The 16,158-nt window shown below is 40.0% G+C and overlaps 1 protein-coding gene across 1 annotated transcript in view; it reads right to left on the bottom strand.

Annotated features, from left to right (window-relative positions):
• Positions 1 to 16,158, bottom strand: part of Ddc (dopa decarboxylase (aromatic L-amino acid decarboxylase)) — a 103,934-nt gene that overhangs the window by 49,595 nt on the left and 38,181 nt on the right. Inside the window, exons 5-6 of the mRNA XM_013024495.1 lie at positions 12,252 to 12,386; positions 7,844 to 7,987 (exon numbers count right to left, since the gene is read on the bottom strand). Coding sequence (XP_012879949.1) covers positions 7,844 to 7,987; positions 12,252 to 12,386 — 279 coding nt within the window. The remainder of the gene's footprint in view (positions 1 to 7,843; positions 7,988 to 12,251; positions 12,387 to 16,158) is intronic.

Here is a 16,158-nt window from a genome sequence, read left to right as displayed (position 1 = left end):
TGCACCACAGGAGAAAGTCATACCAAAACACTAACCAATAGAAAGGTCAAAATTCAAAATCAGAAATCAGGAGTATGGTTTCCACTAGGAAACATCATAAGTTTAAAAAAATCATTAAGTTGAATAATTTTATATCATGGACCAGCTATGTATGTGTGCAACTATAGCAACTATTAAGTGAAAATATAATATTATAGCTTTTCCCTGCAATGTCATATTTTTGTACATAACAAAAGGAAATGACAAATGAAATGAAAACATTTTGTTACAATAAATAAAGTGAACACAAAGTAAAACAGTAATTCTGGAAACTAGGGGGAATTCTTATAAATCATACTAAAAAAAATGGCAGTGACAGAAGCAAATCTCCCGTTATTGGTCTGCATTAAAAAGGAAGATGCTTCTGGTATATTTCACAACATAGAAGAACCATGAAAGCACAAGGCTAAGTTATGTATGTGTTACAGAGATGAATATCACATAAGTCCATTTATATGTAGTAGCAGAGTAGAAAGACAGATCGACATCACAGAGAAGGGCAGTTCTCAGGGGCTATGGAGAACAGGGAGCTATTCGGTAGTGGGTGCAAAGTTTCAGTCTTGCAGGATGAAAGAGTTTTGGAGATTGATGAGTGGTGATTGTTGCACATAAACTAACCATTTAAAAAATGCGTTTGTCTCTTATATGTATAAAAAGGCAGTTGCAAAGAAAGGCTGTAATATTGGCTTTTAGAGTAATGGACTAGCAATTATTAGTCTAAAAGCTAACATTATATACCTAAGCAGACATACACACAGATGGCTCCTAACTTATCATGGTTTTACCGCAGGCTTTTCAGATGTTTGATGGTGTGTAAATGATCTGTGTTCATTAGCAACTCCCATATAAGTGCATTATCATCACTGTACTGTACACTTGAAAGCAGTTAAGATAAAAAATTTTATCTTAAGTTTCAAAAAAGAAGAAAATCTAGCCAAGGCATAGCAGGGGCAACATAACAACAAAAGATGATCATTACCTAATGATAAAAGGGTCAGTTCTCCAAGGGAACATTACAACTGTATACTCATAACAACAAAGCAACAAAATATGTGGAGCATGGGGCTGGGCAGGTGGCTCAGAGGTAGAGCATTTGCCTTGCATGCATGAGGCCCTTGGTTCGATTCCTCAGCACCACATAAGTAAAAAGAAAAAAGCCGGAAGTGGCGCCGTGGCTCAAGTGGTAGAGCGCTAGCCTTGAGCTGAAGAGCTGAGAGACAGCGCCCAGGCCCAGAGTTCAGGCCCCACGACTGGACCTTCCCCCCCCCCAAAAAAAAATGTGTAGCAGAGATAGATAGAATTGCAAAAAGAAACGGATGAATCCACTCTTATAATATCTTTACATCAACACTTTTGTGTCAGAGATGGATAAATCTAATAGGCAGAAAATGGGTAAGAGTGCCGTGGAATTGAAAAGGAGCAGTGATCAACTGGATCCAATTTATATTTATAGAATAGTGCATGCAGCATGAAAAGACTATACATTCTTAAGCTTGTATGAAGCATTCACCAAAATAGGCCACAAATTGGGCCATAAAATACATTTCAACACATTTTAATGAGTGTATATTAAGGCACGGTGGCTCATCCTTGAAATCTTAGTTACTAGGGAGACTGATTGTTGGGATAGTCAATGAAGGCTAGCCTAGAGAGAAAAAAGTTCCCAACACACATTCTCAATGAAGAGAGCTGTTTGCTGTGATAGATACCTGTTATCTTAGCTACCAGGAAGCCTAACATAGGCAAATATAATCTAAGCATGTGCTAAGGAAAGAAGCAACATTGTATCTCAAAAATAATGAGCAAAAACCAAGGCTAGAGATGTGGTTCATGCTAAGAGTTCCTGTGTAGCAAGCACAAGGATCAGAGTTCAAACTCCAGTACTAGGAAACAAATACACATTCTGCAAAGTAGATTTCAGATCACAATGGAATTAAACTAGACAGAATAACAAAAAAGGTGGCTAGAAGATCTCCAAACTCTTAAAGATCAAACAATGTAGGTCTACAGATCAGAAGATATTTAAAAATACTTCAACTTCAGTAAAATTAACAACACAGCCCATTGAAATTTGTGGACTTAGTAAGAGAAGTGCTTAGAAAACATTGTAGCCTATATTAGAAAAAGCAGACAATCTAAAATCTGTAATCTAAGCTGTTTTCACAGACTAGTAAGAAGCAAGTTAAATACAAAGTAAGCAGAAGCAAATAAAGAAATATTATTTGATGAAATGGAGAAAAGGGAATTAATGGAGAAAAATCAGTAAGTTTAATGAACAAAAAGCCAGGTTAACTAAGAAAAGACAGAGAAGACACAAATTACTGCCATTAAAAATGAAAATGGAAACCATCACTATCAATGCCAGAAACAGTAAAAGGATAATAAGTGGACGTAACGACCATAAATTTGAAAACCTAATGACAGATGAACAAATATCCTTTGAGTCTATCTTGAGTTACACAGAGAAATAGCTAATCTCATTGCAGTGATATCAGTTAAAATTTTACTGATTAGTAATTAATAGCATGGGAAAACAGAAAACACTGTGCTCAGTTGGGTTCAATGAAGAGTTCTACCAAATATTTGAAGAAGTAATCACAGCAAACACTTCCAATCTCTCCTAGTAAATAGAAGCAAAAAAATTTTCCTAACTCATTCTGTGAGACTGTTATCCTACTGCTCAAACTAGACAAGGACATTCCATGAAAAGAAACTATGAACCTACATTTGTCATGAAGAAAAAGCAAAGTTCTTCCACAAAATATTAGCAAATTAAATCCAACAATGAATAAAAAGAAATCAAATGGCATAAAGGTTAATTCAGAATTTGAAAAAGAACAATACATCATAGCAACTAGGTAAAGAAGAAAAAATAACGTAACTCTATGAATAGCTACAGAAAAAGCACGTGACAAAATCTAACATCTATCTGTGGCTGAAAAAGCAAATGTGTCTTAGCAAACTAAGATCACAGCAGAACTAGATAACTGACTGCTACAAAAATCTCCTGTCGACATCATACTTAATGGTGAGAAATGAGACATCTTTCTTTTAAGATTAATAGCCAGGCAAGGATGTCTGTTCTCACAACTTTATTCAACATTTTTATTAGGAGTCTAGTCAATGTGTTAGTCAGCTTTCTGTCACTGTGACAAAATACCTGAGAGAAATAATATAAAAAGGAGAAGATTGATTTGGGCTCATCGTTTCAGAAGTATCCATGGTCATTTGGCTCTGTCTTCTGCACCTTTGGTAAGGCAGGGGGAGGAAGAGCCTGTAGATCAGAGCACTTGACTTATGACAACTGGGAAGGAGAGAGGGTGGGGGGGAGGAAGAAAGGAGTGACAAAGAGACAGAGACAGAGATGGATAGAAAGACAGAAAGAAAGGAAGGGAGGGAGAGAAGGAGGGGAGAAAGCGAGAGGAGAGAGAATGAATTAAGGAAGGAAGGAAGGAAAGAAGAAGGAAGGAAAGAAGGAAGGAGCGAGAGAGAACCAGGGACAAGATATGTCATTCTAGGGAACACCTGTACTTTGTCCAGCTAGGCCTGACATCCTACAGATCCATTTAATAGTGAAGACATCAGTGGATTAATCCTTAGCTGAAATCAGAACTCTTTTGATCCAATGGTTTCCCAAAAGTCCCAACTCTGAACACTACTACAAGCCTTCAACATATATGGCATTTAAGATCCAACTCATAATGTATGATATGAGAAAATTAAAATAATAAAAATAAGCTAAAAAGATATGCAAACTGGAAATGAATAAATAAAACTTCTTTTGGTTGCAATGGCTGTCTAGGTAAAAATTCTGAAGAATTAGCCAAAACCCAAAACGCAATCTTCCTAGATTTAATCAGCAAATTTTGCAAGCTACAGGATACATAGCCAAAAGACAAAATTTAATGGTTCTTACATTTTGGTAATAAAAATAAGAATTTCTAATAAAAATGTTGTAATAAAAATGTTATTTACTTTGGTACTAGAAAGAAATCTTAAGTGTAAACATTAAAAAAAACCTAAGAATAAAATAAAAATACCTAAAAACTACACAATTAAAAAATACCTAAAATAAAATAAAAATAAAAATACCAAAAATAAAAATACCTAAGAACTACACAATTCTAAAGAAAGCATTTTCTTTTGTGTTGGTACTAGGACTTTAACTTGGGGCCTGGGTGCTTTTCCCTCTCAATGCCAGTACTCTCTCACTGGAGCCACAACTCTACTTCCAGCATTATTGTTAGTTAATATGAGATAAGAATTCCACCAAAAAAAAAGAATTCCACAAGCTTTACTTGAGGCCTGGCTTCCAAACAGAATCCTCAGATCTCAGCTTCTTGAGTAGTAGCTAATATTACAGGCATGAGCCATCCATGCCCAGCTGAAAGCAGTTTTAAAAGATCTAAGTATTGAGACAGTTCTTCGTGTATATAATTAAGAAGTTTTAGCATCTCTGAGTTGTTAGCTCTCCTAGCTTAATCCATAAAGAAGTTCATGTGATCTCACCTAAAGCTTCTTTGAGATATTGGTAGATAATGACATACAAACTGATTCCAAAGTTTTATTAAATCAAAAGCCTCAAGCCTGATCTGACTTACTCAAGTTAGACTAGACCTGCAATAAACAAGATGGTGTATTATTTTTAAAAAGAGACATAAACTTAAATATGTACACCTATCATCTATCTTAAACAAATGAGCAAAGATAGCAGTGGAGCACAGGTAGCCTTTCCATATGTAATTCTGAAACAACTGGACATCAGAACTATCAGGGAGACACACAGACATGCATGCACATGCACACAATGCAAATGAATTAAGACACTGACATAACCCCTTTCACAAATATTAAATGAAAGTAAATCCTAGACTTTTAAACATAAGAAATACCCTATACATCCTCTAGATTACATAGGAGAAAATCTAGATGGTATTGGTTTAGGAAGTGAGTTTTTACATATAACACAAAAGGCAGGATCCATGAAAGAAACTGAAAGTCTGGACATCATTTAAATTAGAAATAAGTGACATTTAATTCAGAGAATTAAGTGATAAGCCACACACTGTGAGAAAGTATTTGCAAAGCATGCTAAGTTTGAAAATTGTACTTCATGTTATGAAACTGTTCTAACAAAGTTAATCTGCTACTTAAAAAAAAATCATTCAATCACCCAGGTAGAAAATGGACAAAAAAATTGACATTTTACTGAAGGCATAAAAATGGTGAATAGGTAAATGAGAAGTTGGATGTCATTAGGTACCAGAGAAATACAAATGATGATTGCACGACATATTACTATACGCATAATCCAAATAAGTAACATTAAAAAAATAGTGGAAGTAGCAAATCTGGGGAGATCACAAGAAGCCTGAATAGCTTGCTGCTAGTAGAAATGAAAAACAGTACAACAACCCTAGGAAATATACTGTCAGGTTCTTAAAACACTGAGGTAAATTAACAGTATGAGCTTCAAGTGTACTCTAGAGTCTATATCACACAGAAAGGGAAACATATCTCTACCTACATACCTATACATTAATATCCACAGGTGCTTTTCTGGTAATAGGCAAAAAAAGAAATAATTCAAATGTCAAAAGTAGGTGAATGAATAAACAAACAGTGGCACAATGCAATACCAAATCTCCATGGTACAAGTATAAAAAGGAGCATGTATACAACAACTTGAATCTCCAGGGTAATAGGTTTAGAAGGGGAAAAAACATGAATCTCACACTTTTACATAAGGAACTGGGCAACAGTGCTTTACTCCTGTAACCCTAGCTACTTAGGAGGCAGAGATGGGAAGGATTATAGTTTGAGTTCAGCCTGGACAAAATGTTCATGAGACCTCATCTCAACTAATAGCTGGAAGTGGTAGTGCACAGCTACTGTTTCATTGATGCAGGAAGCTGAGATGGAAAGAATCATTATTCCTGGCCAACCCAGTAAATAGATAAGCAAACCATCAATCAACAGAACCTTATCTCAACAGAAGAATCTGGGTGTGGTGGCACTAGTCTGTTATCTCAGCTACTGTAAGTACCTTAAATACCAGGATCTCAGTCCTGGCTGTTAAAAGCTAAACTCTATCTCAAAAGCAACCAGAGCTAGAACCAAGCCTTAGTGGTGGAATGTCTGTCTAGTAGGTGAGTGGTCCTCTATGTAAACATCAGTACTTCCAACAACCAAAAACATTTCACATACTCTAATACTCTATTTACACAGTGTTTTCAAAATGACAAGATCGTAGGACATGCAGGATAAAAAACAGATGGGTGGGAGAAGGTGAGTTGACAGGGGTCACAGAAAGCAGGGCCTTGTGTGACAAAAGTACACCAACATTCCAATGGAAGGAATAATTTCATGAATCTAGTATCAGACAAGGGGTAACTATATAAACCCTACTTATCACACTGTAGTTGTGTAGGCAATAATAACTGGCAAAACATTTAAAGGTGTAAGATATTAATATGCTAACTTTGCAATTGTTAGTGAATCTACAATTACTTCAAAATAATAAGTTAAAAGCAACAATGTTAGCCTGGTGCTGGTGGCTCACACTTGTAATCCTAGCTACCCAGGATGCAGAGATCTGAGGATCCTGGTTCCCTGATCTCTGTGAGACTTTTATTTCCAATAAACTACGCAAAAAAGCCAGAAGTGGTGCTGTGGCTCAAATGGTAGAGTGCTACCCTTGAGTACAAAGAGGCTCAAGGACAGAGCCCAGACTCTGAGTTCAAGCCCCAAGGCCAGCAAAAATAAAAATTCATAAATTCATAGATACTTAAAGGCAAAGCTGGGACAAAAATTCTTTTTAAATGAATGCAAAATAAAGATAATAGTCCCAGTAGATTTACATTTTTAAAGGGTGATAGCTATAGGCTGCATTTGTGGGATTTTCCTGTGTAAGAGATCAAGAAGGGTGATAGAAGACAATGAAAAAGCACATCATGCAAACACCAACCATGGAAATCTGAAGTAATTATTGCAACATTAGACAAAGTCAGGCAAGTTCCATTACTAGAGATAAAAACAATGTGGTGATTAAGATGACCATTCTAGATGGAAAGATGACCATTTTCAGCCCAATCCCCCTCAAGCTACTAATCTTTCAAGTCTGTGTGAAAGAAGAAATAGGTAAATTATAGTGTAAAATACCACTCTCAATAAGTAATTTTCTTGGGCTATTAAGGAATTAGAATTGATCTTGTATTTATATTTGGCTTCTTGTGATTGTATTTGGAACAAACTACATGGATTTTGCATTTTTTTTTCTCCTCACTGGAATTGGAACCTCTTTTCAATGCTAGAGGTACAATGCTAACTGCCCGTCTTACTAGAAAATGCATATCAAGGCACAAGAGAACCAGTCTGGCTATTTAGATATTTTGCCTGGTATTAGTAGCAGCTTATTTGCCTCTTACAAATGACAAGTCTTTGTATCTACTGGGACCAACTAATCTGGGCAGCAAAGCCTGTTGGATTTTTAGTTTTAATTTGGTTCACTGATTGTACATTCATTATTACTTAATGAATCTACCACATAGTTCCTTGATGATCAACATGGTATCCCTCTCACAAGCAGAAAGGCTTTGGCTTATCAGAATCCTCTACCCTAGGGTGTTCTGGTGGCTGTGTCTGAGATTAAAGTACAAGGAATGGAAAGTAAATGGAGTCAATCTGGCCTGTAGCCATCACAGAAGCCTAGAACATGGCTCTGGCTGGCACACTCAAATGTGTGCTCGTGGATACACACACTCCCCCCATCCTCCCCACACACCCCAAGGGCTGTTGAACTTACAAAGAATGGAATCAGGCCTGCTGCCTTGTCTTGTTCCAGGGCCTCCTGCAGGGCAGAAGCACGCATAGCGAAGTTGCCATCTGAAGGAATTGATTTTATTTTGACTGCACCAATTAATGCAGCTCTTTCCACAGAGGAGTGTGCCTTGAAAGAGAGAAATTAATGTTTAAGTCTCTGATTCTGTAAGGAAAACTAACACCTGTCTGTGCGTGCACACCCTGAAGATGACAGAGCTAATCTTCTTTCCTCTCTATCCCTTTACCTTCATGAAGCTCCCTTCTCCTGGACTTGTTCCTCTTTACGTGAGATCTTGCTCTCCAATCTGATAGATAAAGCACTCTAAGGATCAAATGTGTCAGGAGCTGGTGGCTCACGCCTGTAATCCTAGCTACTCAGGAGGCTGAGATCTGAGGATCATGGTTCAAAGCCAGCCCAGGCAGGAAACTCCGTGAGACTCTTATCTCCAATAAAGTGCTAGAACACCAGAAATGGTGCTGTGGCTCAAGCGGGAGAGCGCTTGCCTTGAGCTGAAGAGCACAGGGACAATGCCCGGGCCCAGAGTTCAAACCCATGACCGACAAAAAGAAAAAGAAAAGAAAGTCACAGGGACCTGTGGGGTTGCAGATGGGAGACCTGGGAAACAGGGACAGCAGGAATACAAACTGTTCCTACCGGAGAATTCTCTGCATGCACCCTGGCTATTGATGTGATGCTCCAGTATACCCTCTGGATGCAGCCCATGTTACTATACAGAGCTGCTGCAGAGGGTGTTAGCTGATTGTAGATCCCACCTTCCCTCTCCTCTGGGGAGAAACCTTCTGACAGAGGGATTTTTGTCTCACACTCACCACAGGACCAACTGTACATATACACAAAGGCTAAGACAGTCTTGGGACCACATATTGAACAGTTCACCTGTGGACCCAGCAATCACTCTGGGCTGAACTCAACCTCCCCTGCCACCAGAGACCACATTCTTGCATTCTTCTCCTCACAGCTGGCCTTACTCCTCATAGGTGATTGCAGTGAGCCCCACCAAGAAATGGTGGCTGTACATCCCATCAGGCCTTACACTCTTGGCACTCCAACCTCTTATGAATCCTCCATCCTTGTGAGAGCTGAGAAAACATCACCAGGGCCCTTTCTGAAGAGCTGAGCTTTCATAGAGCCTCTGAGGGGAACAGGTAGGCCCTACCTTTCACAGAAGCCTACTTCCACACCTACTAAGTGCCTATGTGTTCATTTTGGTCCTGCTTTTGCTTTGTAAAGCCTTCTGAGAAACAAAGGGGATGTAAATACACACAATTTCTTCCTTTATAACTGGAATGGAATTAGGGCACAGAGATATCATATTTGTTGTAGGCTAAGTATTAACTGGAACAAAACGGTTACAGTCCAAATGGGTGACATAAAAATCTACTGAAGATAAATATGTTCGCAAAGCTCAGTGGCTCCCTGTGGAATCCAGTTTCTTGCAGCTGGCTCAGCTTGTGTTCTTTCTGTGTCCTCTTGAGCAGGTTCCCTAAGGAATTCTCACTAATCAATCTTTTTTCCACTTGCTCCTTCCCACACAGTTCTGGATTCTGTTTCGTTGTCATTGGTTACCGTTTTCACATTCGTCGACTGATGGAATCATACTAGATGCAAGATTCTCTGAACTTTACAAAGTTTTTAATGATACTGTTTAAGCTCAGGGCCTTGTACTTGAGAGGCAAGTGATCTACTGTTTAAACAATACTTTCAGCCCTTTGTGCTTTAATTTTTTTTTTCCAGGCAGGGTCTTCTGCTTTGCCTAGGCTGACTATGGACCATGATTCTCCTAGTTCTGTCTCCCAAGCAGTTGGGATTACAGATGTGTGCCACGATGCCCAGTTGTGAAAAAGTACTTTAAATCTTTCTTCTCGTGCATAGCCACAAATGAAGCTGAGCAGCTACAAGAAGGAACTGGAGTTTTAGCCCTGTTTGTGAGTAAAGAAACAGAGGCTCTGAGAATTATGTGATTTGCCTGAGAACATAAAACTTAATATATAGCATAGCTGGGATTTGAGGTCAGGTTATGAGCCCACATCCAATTTCTCTGATGGGGGGGGCAGATGGGCATATTGTAAGTCTCTAATGGTGAACATGGTGACAGATGATTTGTGGGATGGGGTGGGAGGGGCACTAAGGCATAAATTTTCTTTTTCACTTGCTCTATCAAGTTCTCATCTGAGAAGCAATTCAAATCTATTCCCTAGTAGTAGAAAAACATCCCATGTTCCTGGATTGGGAGGATTAACATCGTGAAAATGGCAATACTGCCTAAGGCTATCTACAAATTCAATGTGATACCCATCAATATCCCAACTTCATTCTTCAAGGAAATAGAAGAAGCAATCCAAAAATTCATATGGAACAACAAAATCCCCTGAATAGCAAAAGCAATCCTTAGCCAAAAGAACAACACTGGAGCAATATCCAAATTTCAAACTAAAGCGAAAAGCCATAGTAATAAGAACATCTTGGTACTGGCACAAGAACAGACCTGAGGACTAATGGAATAGAACTGAAGACCCAGAAATGAACCTGCAGACCTATCTTTGATAAGGAAGCCAAAAAATAGAATGGAAAAATGACAACCTCTTCAGTAAATGGTGCTGGCAAAATTGGCTAAATACCTGTATAAAACTAAAGTTAGATCCTTATATATCACCCTGTACCAGAATCAACTGCAAATGGATCAAAAACCTCTAAGTAAAAGCAGACATCCTGAAAACATTACAGGAAAGAATAGGAGAAACTCTAGGGCTCCTTGGCACAGGCTAAATTTTTGTTAATAAAGACCCAGAAACACAACAAATCAAAGAAAGGTTGGACAAATAGGACTGCATGAAACTGCAGAGCTTCTGCATGGCAAAGGACATAGCTAGCAAGAACAATAGAAAGCCCCCGGATTGGGAGAAGATCTTCACTAGTCATACAACAGACAAAGGCCTTATATCTAAAATATACTTGGCACTCAAAAAATTAAATCCTCCAAAAACAAATCCTCAAAGAATCAACTGCCCCATTAAGCAGTGGCCTAAAGACTTAAAGAGAGACTTCTCTGAAGAGGAAATAAGAATGGCCAATAGGGGCTGGGGAGGTGGCTCAGTGGTAGAGCGCTTGCCTTGCATGCATGAGGCCCTGAGTTGGATTCCTCAGCACCACATAAGCAAAAAGAAAAAAGCTGGAAGTGGCACTGTGGCTCAAGTGGTAGAGGGCTAGCCTTGAGCTGAAGAGCTGAGGGACAGCGCCCAGGCCCAGAGTTCAAGCCCACGACTGGACCCAAAAAAAACCCCCAAAACAAAACAAAACAAAAAGAATGGCCAATAGACACATGAAGAAATGCTCAACTTCTCTGGCCATAAAAGCAGTGGAAATCAAAACAACATTGAAATTCTACCTCACTCTAGTTAGAATGGCTATAATCAAGAACTCTAATAACAACAGATGCTGGAGGGGATGTGGCCAAAAGGGAACACTACAACACTGTTGGTAGGAGTTTCCTTTATTTTCAATAACTAGTATACATCTAGGATAATCTTATTAGATGAGCAGAAAAGCTCATATACATATGACCATATAAGGTGATGCTAAGCAAAATGAACCCCAAGATATGGACACACAGAGGTTTTTATTTGTTGTTATTGTTTCTAATGTACTATGTGATTTTTTTTTTGGTCTCTTTTGTATGTTCTTCCCCCTGTGGTATATCCCTGTTTGTCACCATTTGATTTTGATACCCTGCATCTTGTTTTTTTTTTTTTTGGTCCGGTCATGGAGCCTGAACTCTGGGCCTGGGCGCTGTCCCTCAGCTCTTCAGCTCAAGGCTAGCGCTCTATCACTTGAGACACAGTGCCACTTGTGGCTTTTTTTTCCTGCTTATGTGGTGCTGAGGAATCGAACCCAGGGCCTCATGCATGCTAGGTAAGCACTCTACCACTGAACCACCTTCCCAGCCCACCCTGCATCTTGATATACATTTATCGAATTTGGGGAGGGGAGGGGGAATAACAAAATGTTGAAACAAGGACACAGGATGACTCATTGAAACTACAGCAATGACACTATGTTGGAAATGATCTTTACAAGTCGTGGGGTGGGGGGAGTGAAGGAGGAAGGGGAGGAGGGAAGGGATAGTAGGAAAAAAACAAAGGAGGGGATAACAATGTTTGACAAGAAATGTACTCATTACCTTACTCATGTAACTGTAGCCCCTCTGTACAGCATCTTTACAATAAAATAAAATTAAAAAATAAATTTAAAAAATCTATTCCCTAGATAGCCTTGAACTCGTTCTGGGATGTGGAATGATGCTGAGTGTGGCTTGAATTCACATCCTTAAAGTTTATGAGGTTCAGGCCATCCCTTACCCCGGCTTACTCACCTGGTCAGATGAGTAAGCCACCAGCTTTTCCATGATGGCGGCCTGTGTCAACTCTGGGGAGGTTTCCTGCAGCCGCTGGATCACTTTGGTCCGAGCAGCAAGCAGGGCCATCAGAGTGGCTTCACTGGCACTTCCCTAAATCCAAGAGAAAGAGCGAAATGAAATTCAAAATACAGCAGTGACCAGTATTAAGCGATTGAAAGGTAAATTGGTTCTTTTTACACAATATCTAAGATCTGTAGAGATCCATACCACTGTGTGTGTGTGTGTGTGTGTGTGTGTGTGTGTGTTTGAGTGTGTGCATGCATGTGTGCACTCATGCCTGGGAGGGGCACCAGTAGTGAGACTTCAATTGGGTGCTCAAGGCTGGCACTCTACCACTTGAGCCACAGTACCACTACCAGCTTTTTGGTAGTTAATTGGAGATAATAATCTCATGGACTTTCTAACCTGGTTTGGCCTCAAACTGTGATCCTCAGATCTCAGCCTCCTGAGTAGCTAGGATTACAGATGTGAACCACCAGTGCCCTTTGGTGTACACCAGCCTATGGGATGGGTTTCCAAGATGCTTTCTCTCTCTTGCCTATGGCCTGCATCTCCACTGGAGACCAGACGCTGGTCAGGGCAGCCACACCAGCTCTGTGATCATATCTACTGGTTAGAGAAAATTACATTTGTTTTAAAAAAATAGAGTCCATTTTTCTTGACAGATTGATGTGGAAGAGTTTTCTTAATCCCTAATGTTGAAGATTGAATTGTATCCCCATACCTAGTTCACAAATCATAGCCCTAAACTGCATTATCTCAGCGTGTAACTGTACGTAGAGAAAAGATCTTGAAAGTGATAACTAGGTTAAAAGAAGGTCTTTAGGAGCTGGGCGCCTGGTGGCTCACACCAGTAATCCTAGCTACTCAGGAGACAGATCTGAGGATCACAGTTTAAAGCCAGCCCAGGCAGTAAAGTCCATTGGACTTATCTCCAATAGGCCGCCAGAAAACTGGAAGTGGCATTGTGGTTCAAGTGTTAGAGCACTTGCCTTATGCTGAAGTGCTCAGGGACAGCGCCCAGGCCCAGAGTTTAAGCCCTGCAACGGACAAAAAAAAAAAAAAAAAAGTTTTTAGGTTGGACCCTAATCTAATCTCATTGGTGTGCTGATAACAAATTAAAATTAGCCACCCAGCACTAGCCTACACCAAGGACACATGAGGTCAAGTCACAGGGAAAAGCAGCCATGGGCAAGCCAGGAAGAAGCCTTGGAAAGGACTTGAACTTCTAGCCAGTAGAACTCTGAGTTAGTGGGTTTCTGTTGTTTAAGTCACCCTACTTCTGATGCTTTGTTTAAGGCAATCTTAGCAAATGAATGCAACTACCATCAATAGTTTGTTCTGGCAAAGTCATAAAATGCTAATCAAAAATCTAACCACATGCTGGGTGCCTGTGGCTCAGGCCTGTAATCCTAGCTACTCAGGAAGCTGAGATCTGAAGATCACGGTTCAAAGCCAGCCTCGGCAGGAAAGTCTGTGAGATTCTATCTCCAATAAACCACTCAGAAAACCGGAAGTGTTGCTGTGGCTCAAGTAGTAAAGCACTGGCCTTGAGCTGAAGAGCTGAGGGATAGCACCCAAGCCCAGAGTTCAAGCCCCACGACCAACAAAAATAAATAACCTAACCTCTGTAGTTGAGAGTGGCTGAGAGGTGTAGATTCAATGTTCTCCATGGTATTCATTTAATTTGTTAAAAGAAAATCCCTAAAAAATTATTTTTTGTCCTCAAGTGGGAGAAATAATACTCAGAAGATGGATTCCATAATTTCCCCCAAAAATAGCAGCTAGAAAGTGCCATAGTGCGAAGTGGACCTCTGCTGGCTCTCTCCTCCTCCTCCTCCTCCTCCTCCTTTCTCCCCTCTCCTCCTCCTTTCTTCTTCCCCCTCCCCTTTCTCCTCCTCCCTTCCTCTTTCACCTCTCCCTTCCTCTTCCTCCTTCTCCCTTCCTCCACCCCTCCTCTTTTTGTATCAGTATTGGGCTTGAACTCAGTATATGAACACTGTTCCTTAGGTGGTTCACTCAACTCAAATCTGACACTCCATCATTTGAGCTACATACAACTCTACTTCAGGCTTTCTGGTGGTTAATGGAACCTCATGGACTTTACTGCCTAGCCTGGCTTTGAACTGTCATCCTCAGATCTTAACCTTCTGAGTAGCTAGGATTACAGGTGTGAGCCACCACTGTCTAGATATAGCTCCTTTCTTAGGCAAATCCCAGAAGAAACCCACCAACTGGCCAGAACTAACATTAGAATGAATAAATAAAAGAAGTCAGATTTTCACTGAACATGAAAGAGGTCTAGAAGATTATAGAGAAATACATAATGAAATAATTATACAAAAATGCTTATTTATTAATATTTATGGAGCCTTAAATTGATCCTGAGTTACCATTCCACTGCTTTTACTTATTCTTCAGAACCAACTCATATCCCTTGGGGAAATGGATAGAAGGTAAAGATAAAATCATTTCTGGAAAAAATAAATCATTTCTGGCAAGGTGCTGGTAGCTCACACCTGTTAGCCTAGTTATTTTGAGGCTGAGATCTGAGGACTGAGGTGTGAAGCTAGCCCAGGCAAACAAATCTGGGAGACTCTTATCTCCAATTAACCAGAAAAAAAGCTGGTGTGGAGGTATGGCTCAAGTGAAAAGGGCTAGCTAGCTAGCTAGCCTTGATTTTAAAGGTCAAACAAGAGTACAAAGTCCTGAATTCAAGCGTAACTTTTGATGTGTGTGCAAGCACACACACACACACACACACACATACACACACGATAAAACCATTAATTCATGTTTTCCTAGATGTAGTTAATGAGTTCAAATAGACCGATACATTATCTTCTTTATTAGACATCTAAAACGGACCTTATGTCCCCTTCAGCCTGTATTTTCATATGCAGGGCTTTCAGACATGGTTTTAGACCATGTGAATGAAACTTGAATGATAAAGCTACAGCAGGAAATCCAAGCTTCCTGAGGACAGGCACTACTTGTTTGTTTGTTTGTTTGTTTATTTATTTAGCCAGTCCTGGGGTTTGAACTCAGGGCCTGGGCACTGTCCCTGAGCCTCTCTGTGCTCAAACCTAGTGCTCTACCACCTGAGCCACAGCTCCACTTCTGGCTTTTTCTGAGCAGTTTATTAGAGTCTCACAGAGATTTTTGTCCAGGCTGGCTTTGAACCTCAGGTCTCAGCCTCCTGAGTAGCTAGGTATGAGCTACCAGTGCCCAGCTCTGTATTTTACATTGTTCCTATCCACCTCACTCTTCCTTTCTTATGGCTTATTTCCACTTGTGCCTATGAAGGGAGCAATAAAGGCATATTCCTTTATGAAAGATCCACCTTTAGAAGAGAACATAGAAAAACAAGTTGAGAGGCACAGTTCCTTGCTCTCGCCCTTAACACTGCTGTGGCTGTGATGGCAGCTTCCCTATCGACAACCTTGGAACTACATTGTTCTCTGAACCAGTCTGATGAATGGCTTTGGTTCACCATGCCAATTTATTATATTTTGTTTGTTTTCTGGAAGGGAGAAGAACAGCATTGTCCATATCCTCAGAGAAAAGTCTCCTCCTTTGCTCAAGAAAAATAATTTTTAACAATAGTCACAAAGGCCTATACAAGAAATTGTCAATAGAGTATCCAGACCACAATAGGGCTGCAGCAGCAAGAAGGGTGCAGCAAACTTGAGCACAAAGGCAAGTAGATCTCTCTGCCCTTTTCTGAGATCAGGTCTTTTCTGAGGGAAGAATGGGGAGGGCTAAGATTCTTTGGTAAGAGAGCAGAGATGATAGCTGATGCTTTTGCTTTGGGGGACAAAGGTTGCCATGGCAAGCTGGCTCTGGAGGCAAGAGAGGATGC

The sequence above is a fragment of the Dipodomys ordii genome, unplaced genomic scaffold (assembly GCF_000151885.1).
Source record: "Dipodomys ordii isolate 6190 unplaced genomic scaffold, Dord_2.0 Scaffold76, whole genome shotgun sequence".
Classification (NCBI taxonomy): domain Eukaryota; kingdom Metazoa; phylum Chordata; class Mammalia; order Rodentia; family Heteromyidae; genus Dipodomys; species Dipodomys ordii.
This window is presented reverse-complemented; position numbering and strand designations above follow the sequence as displayed.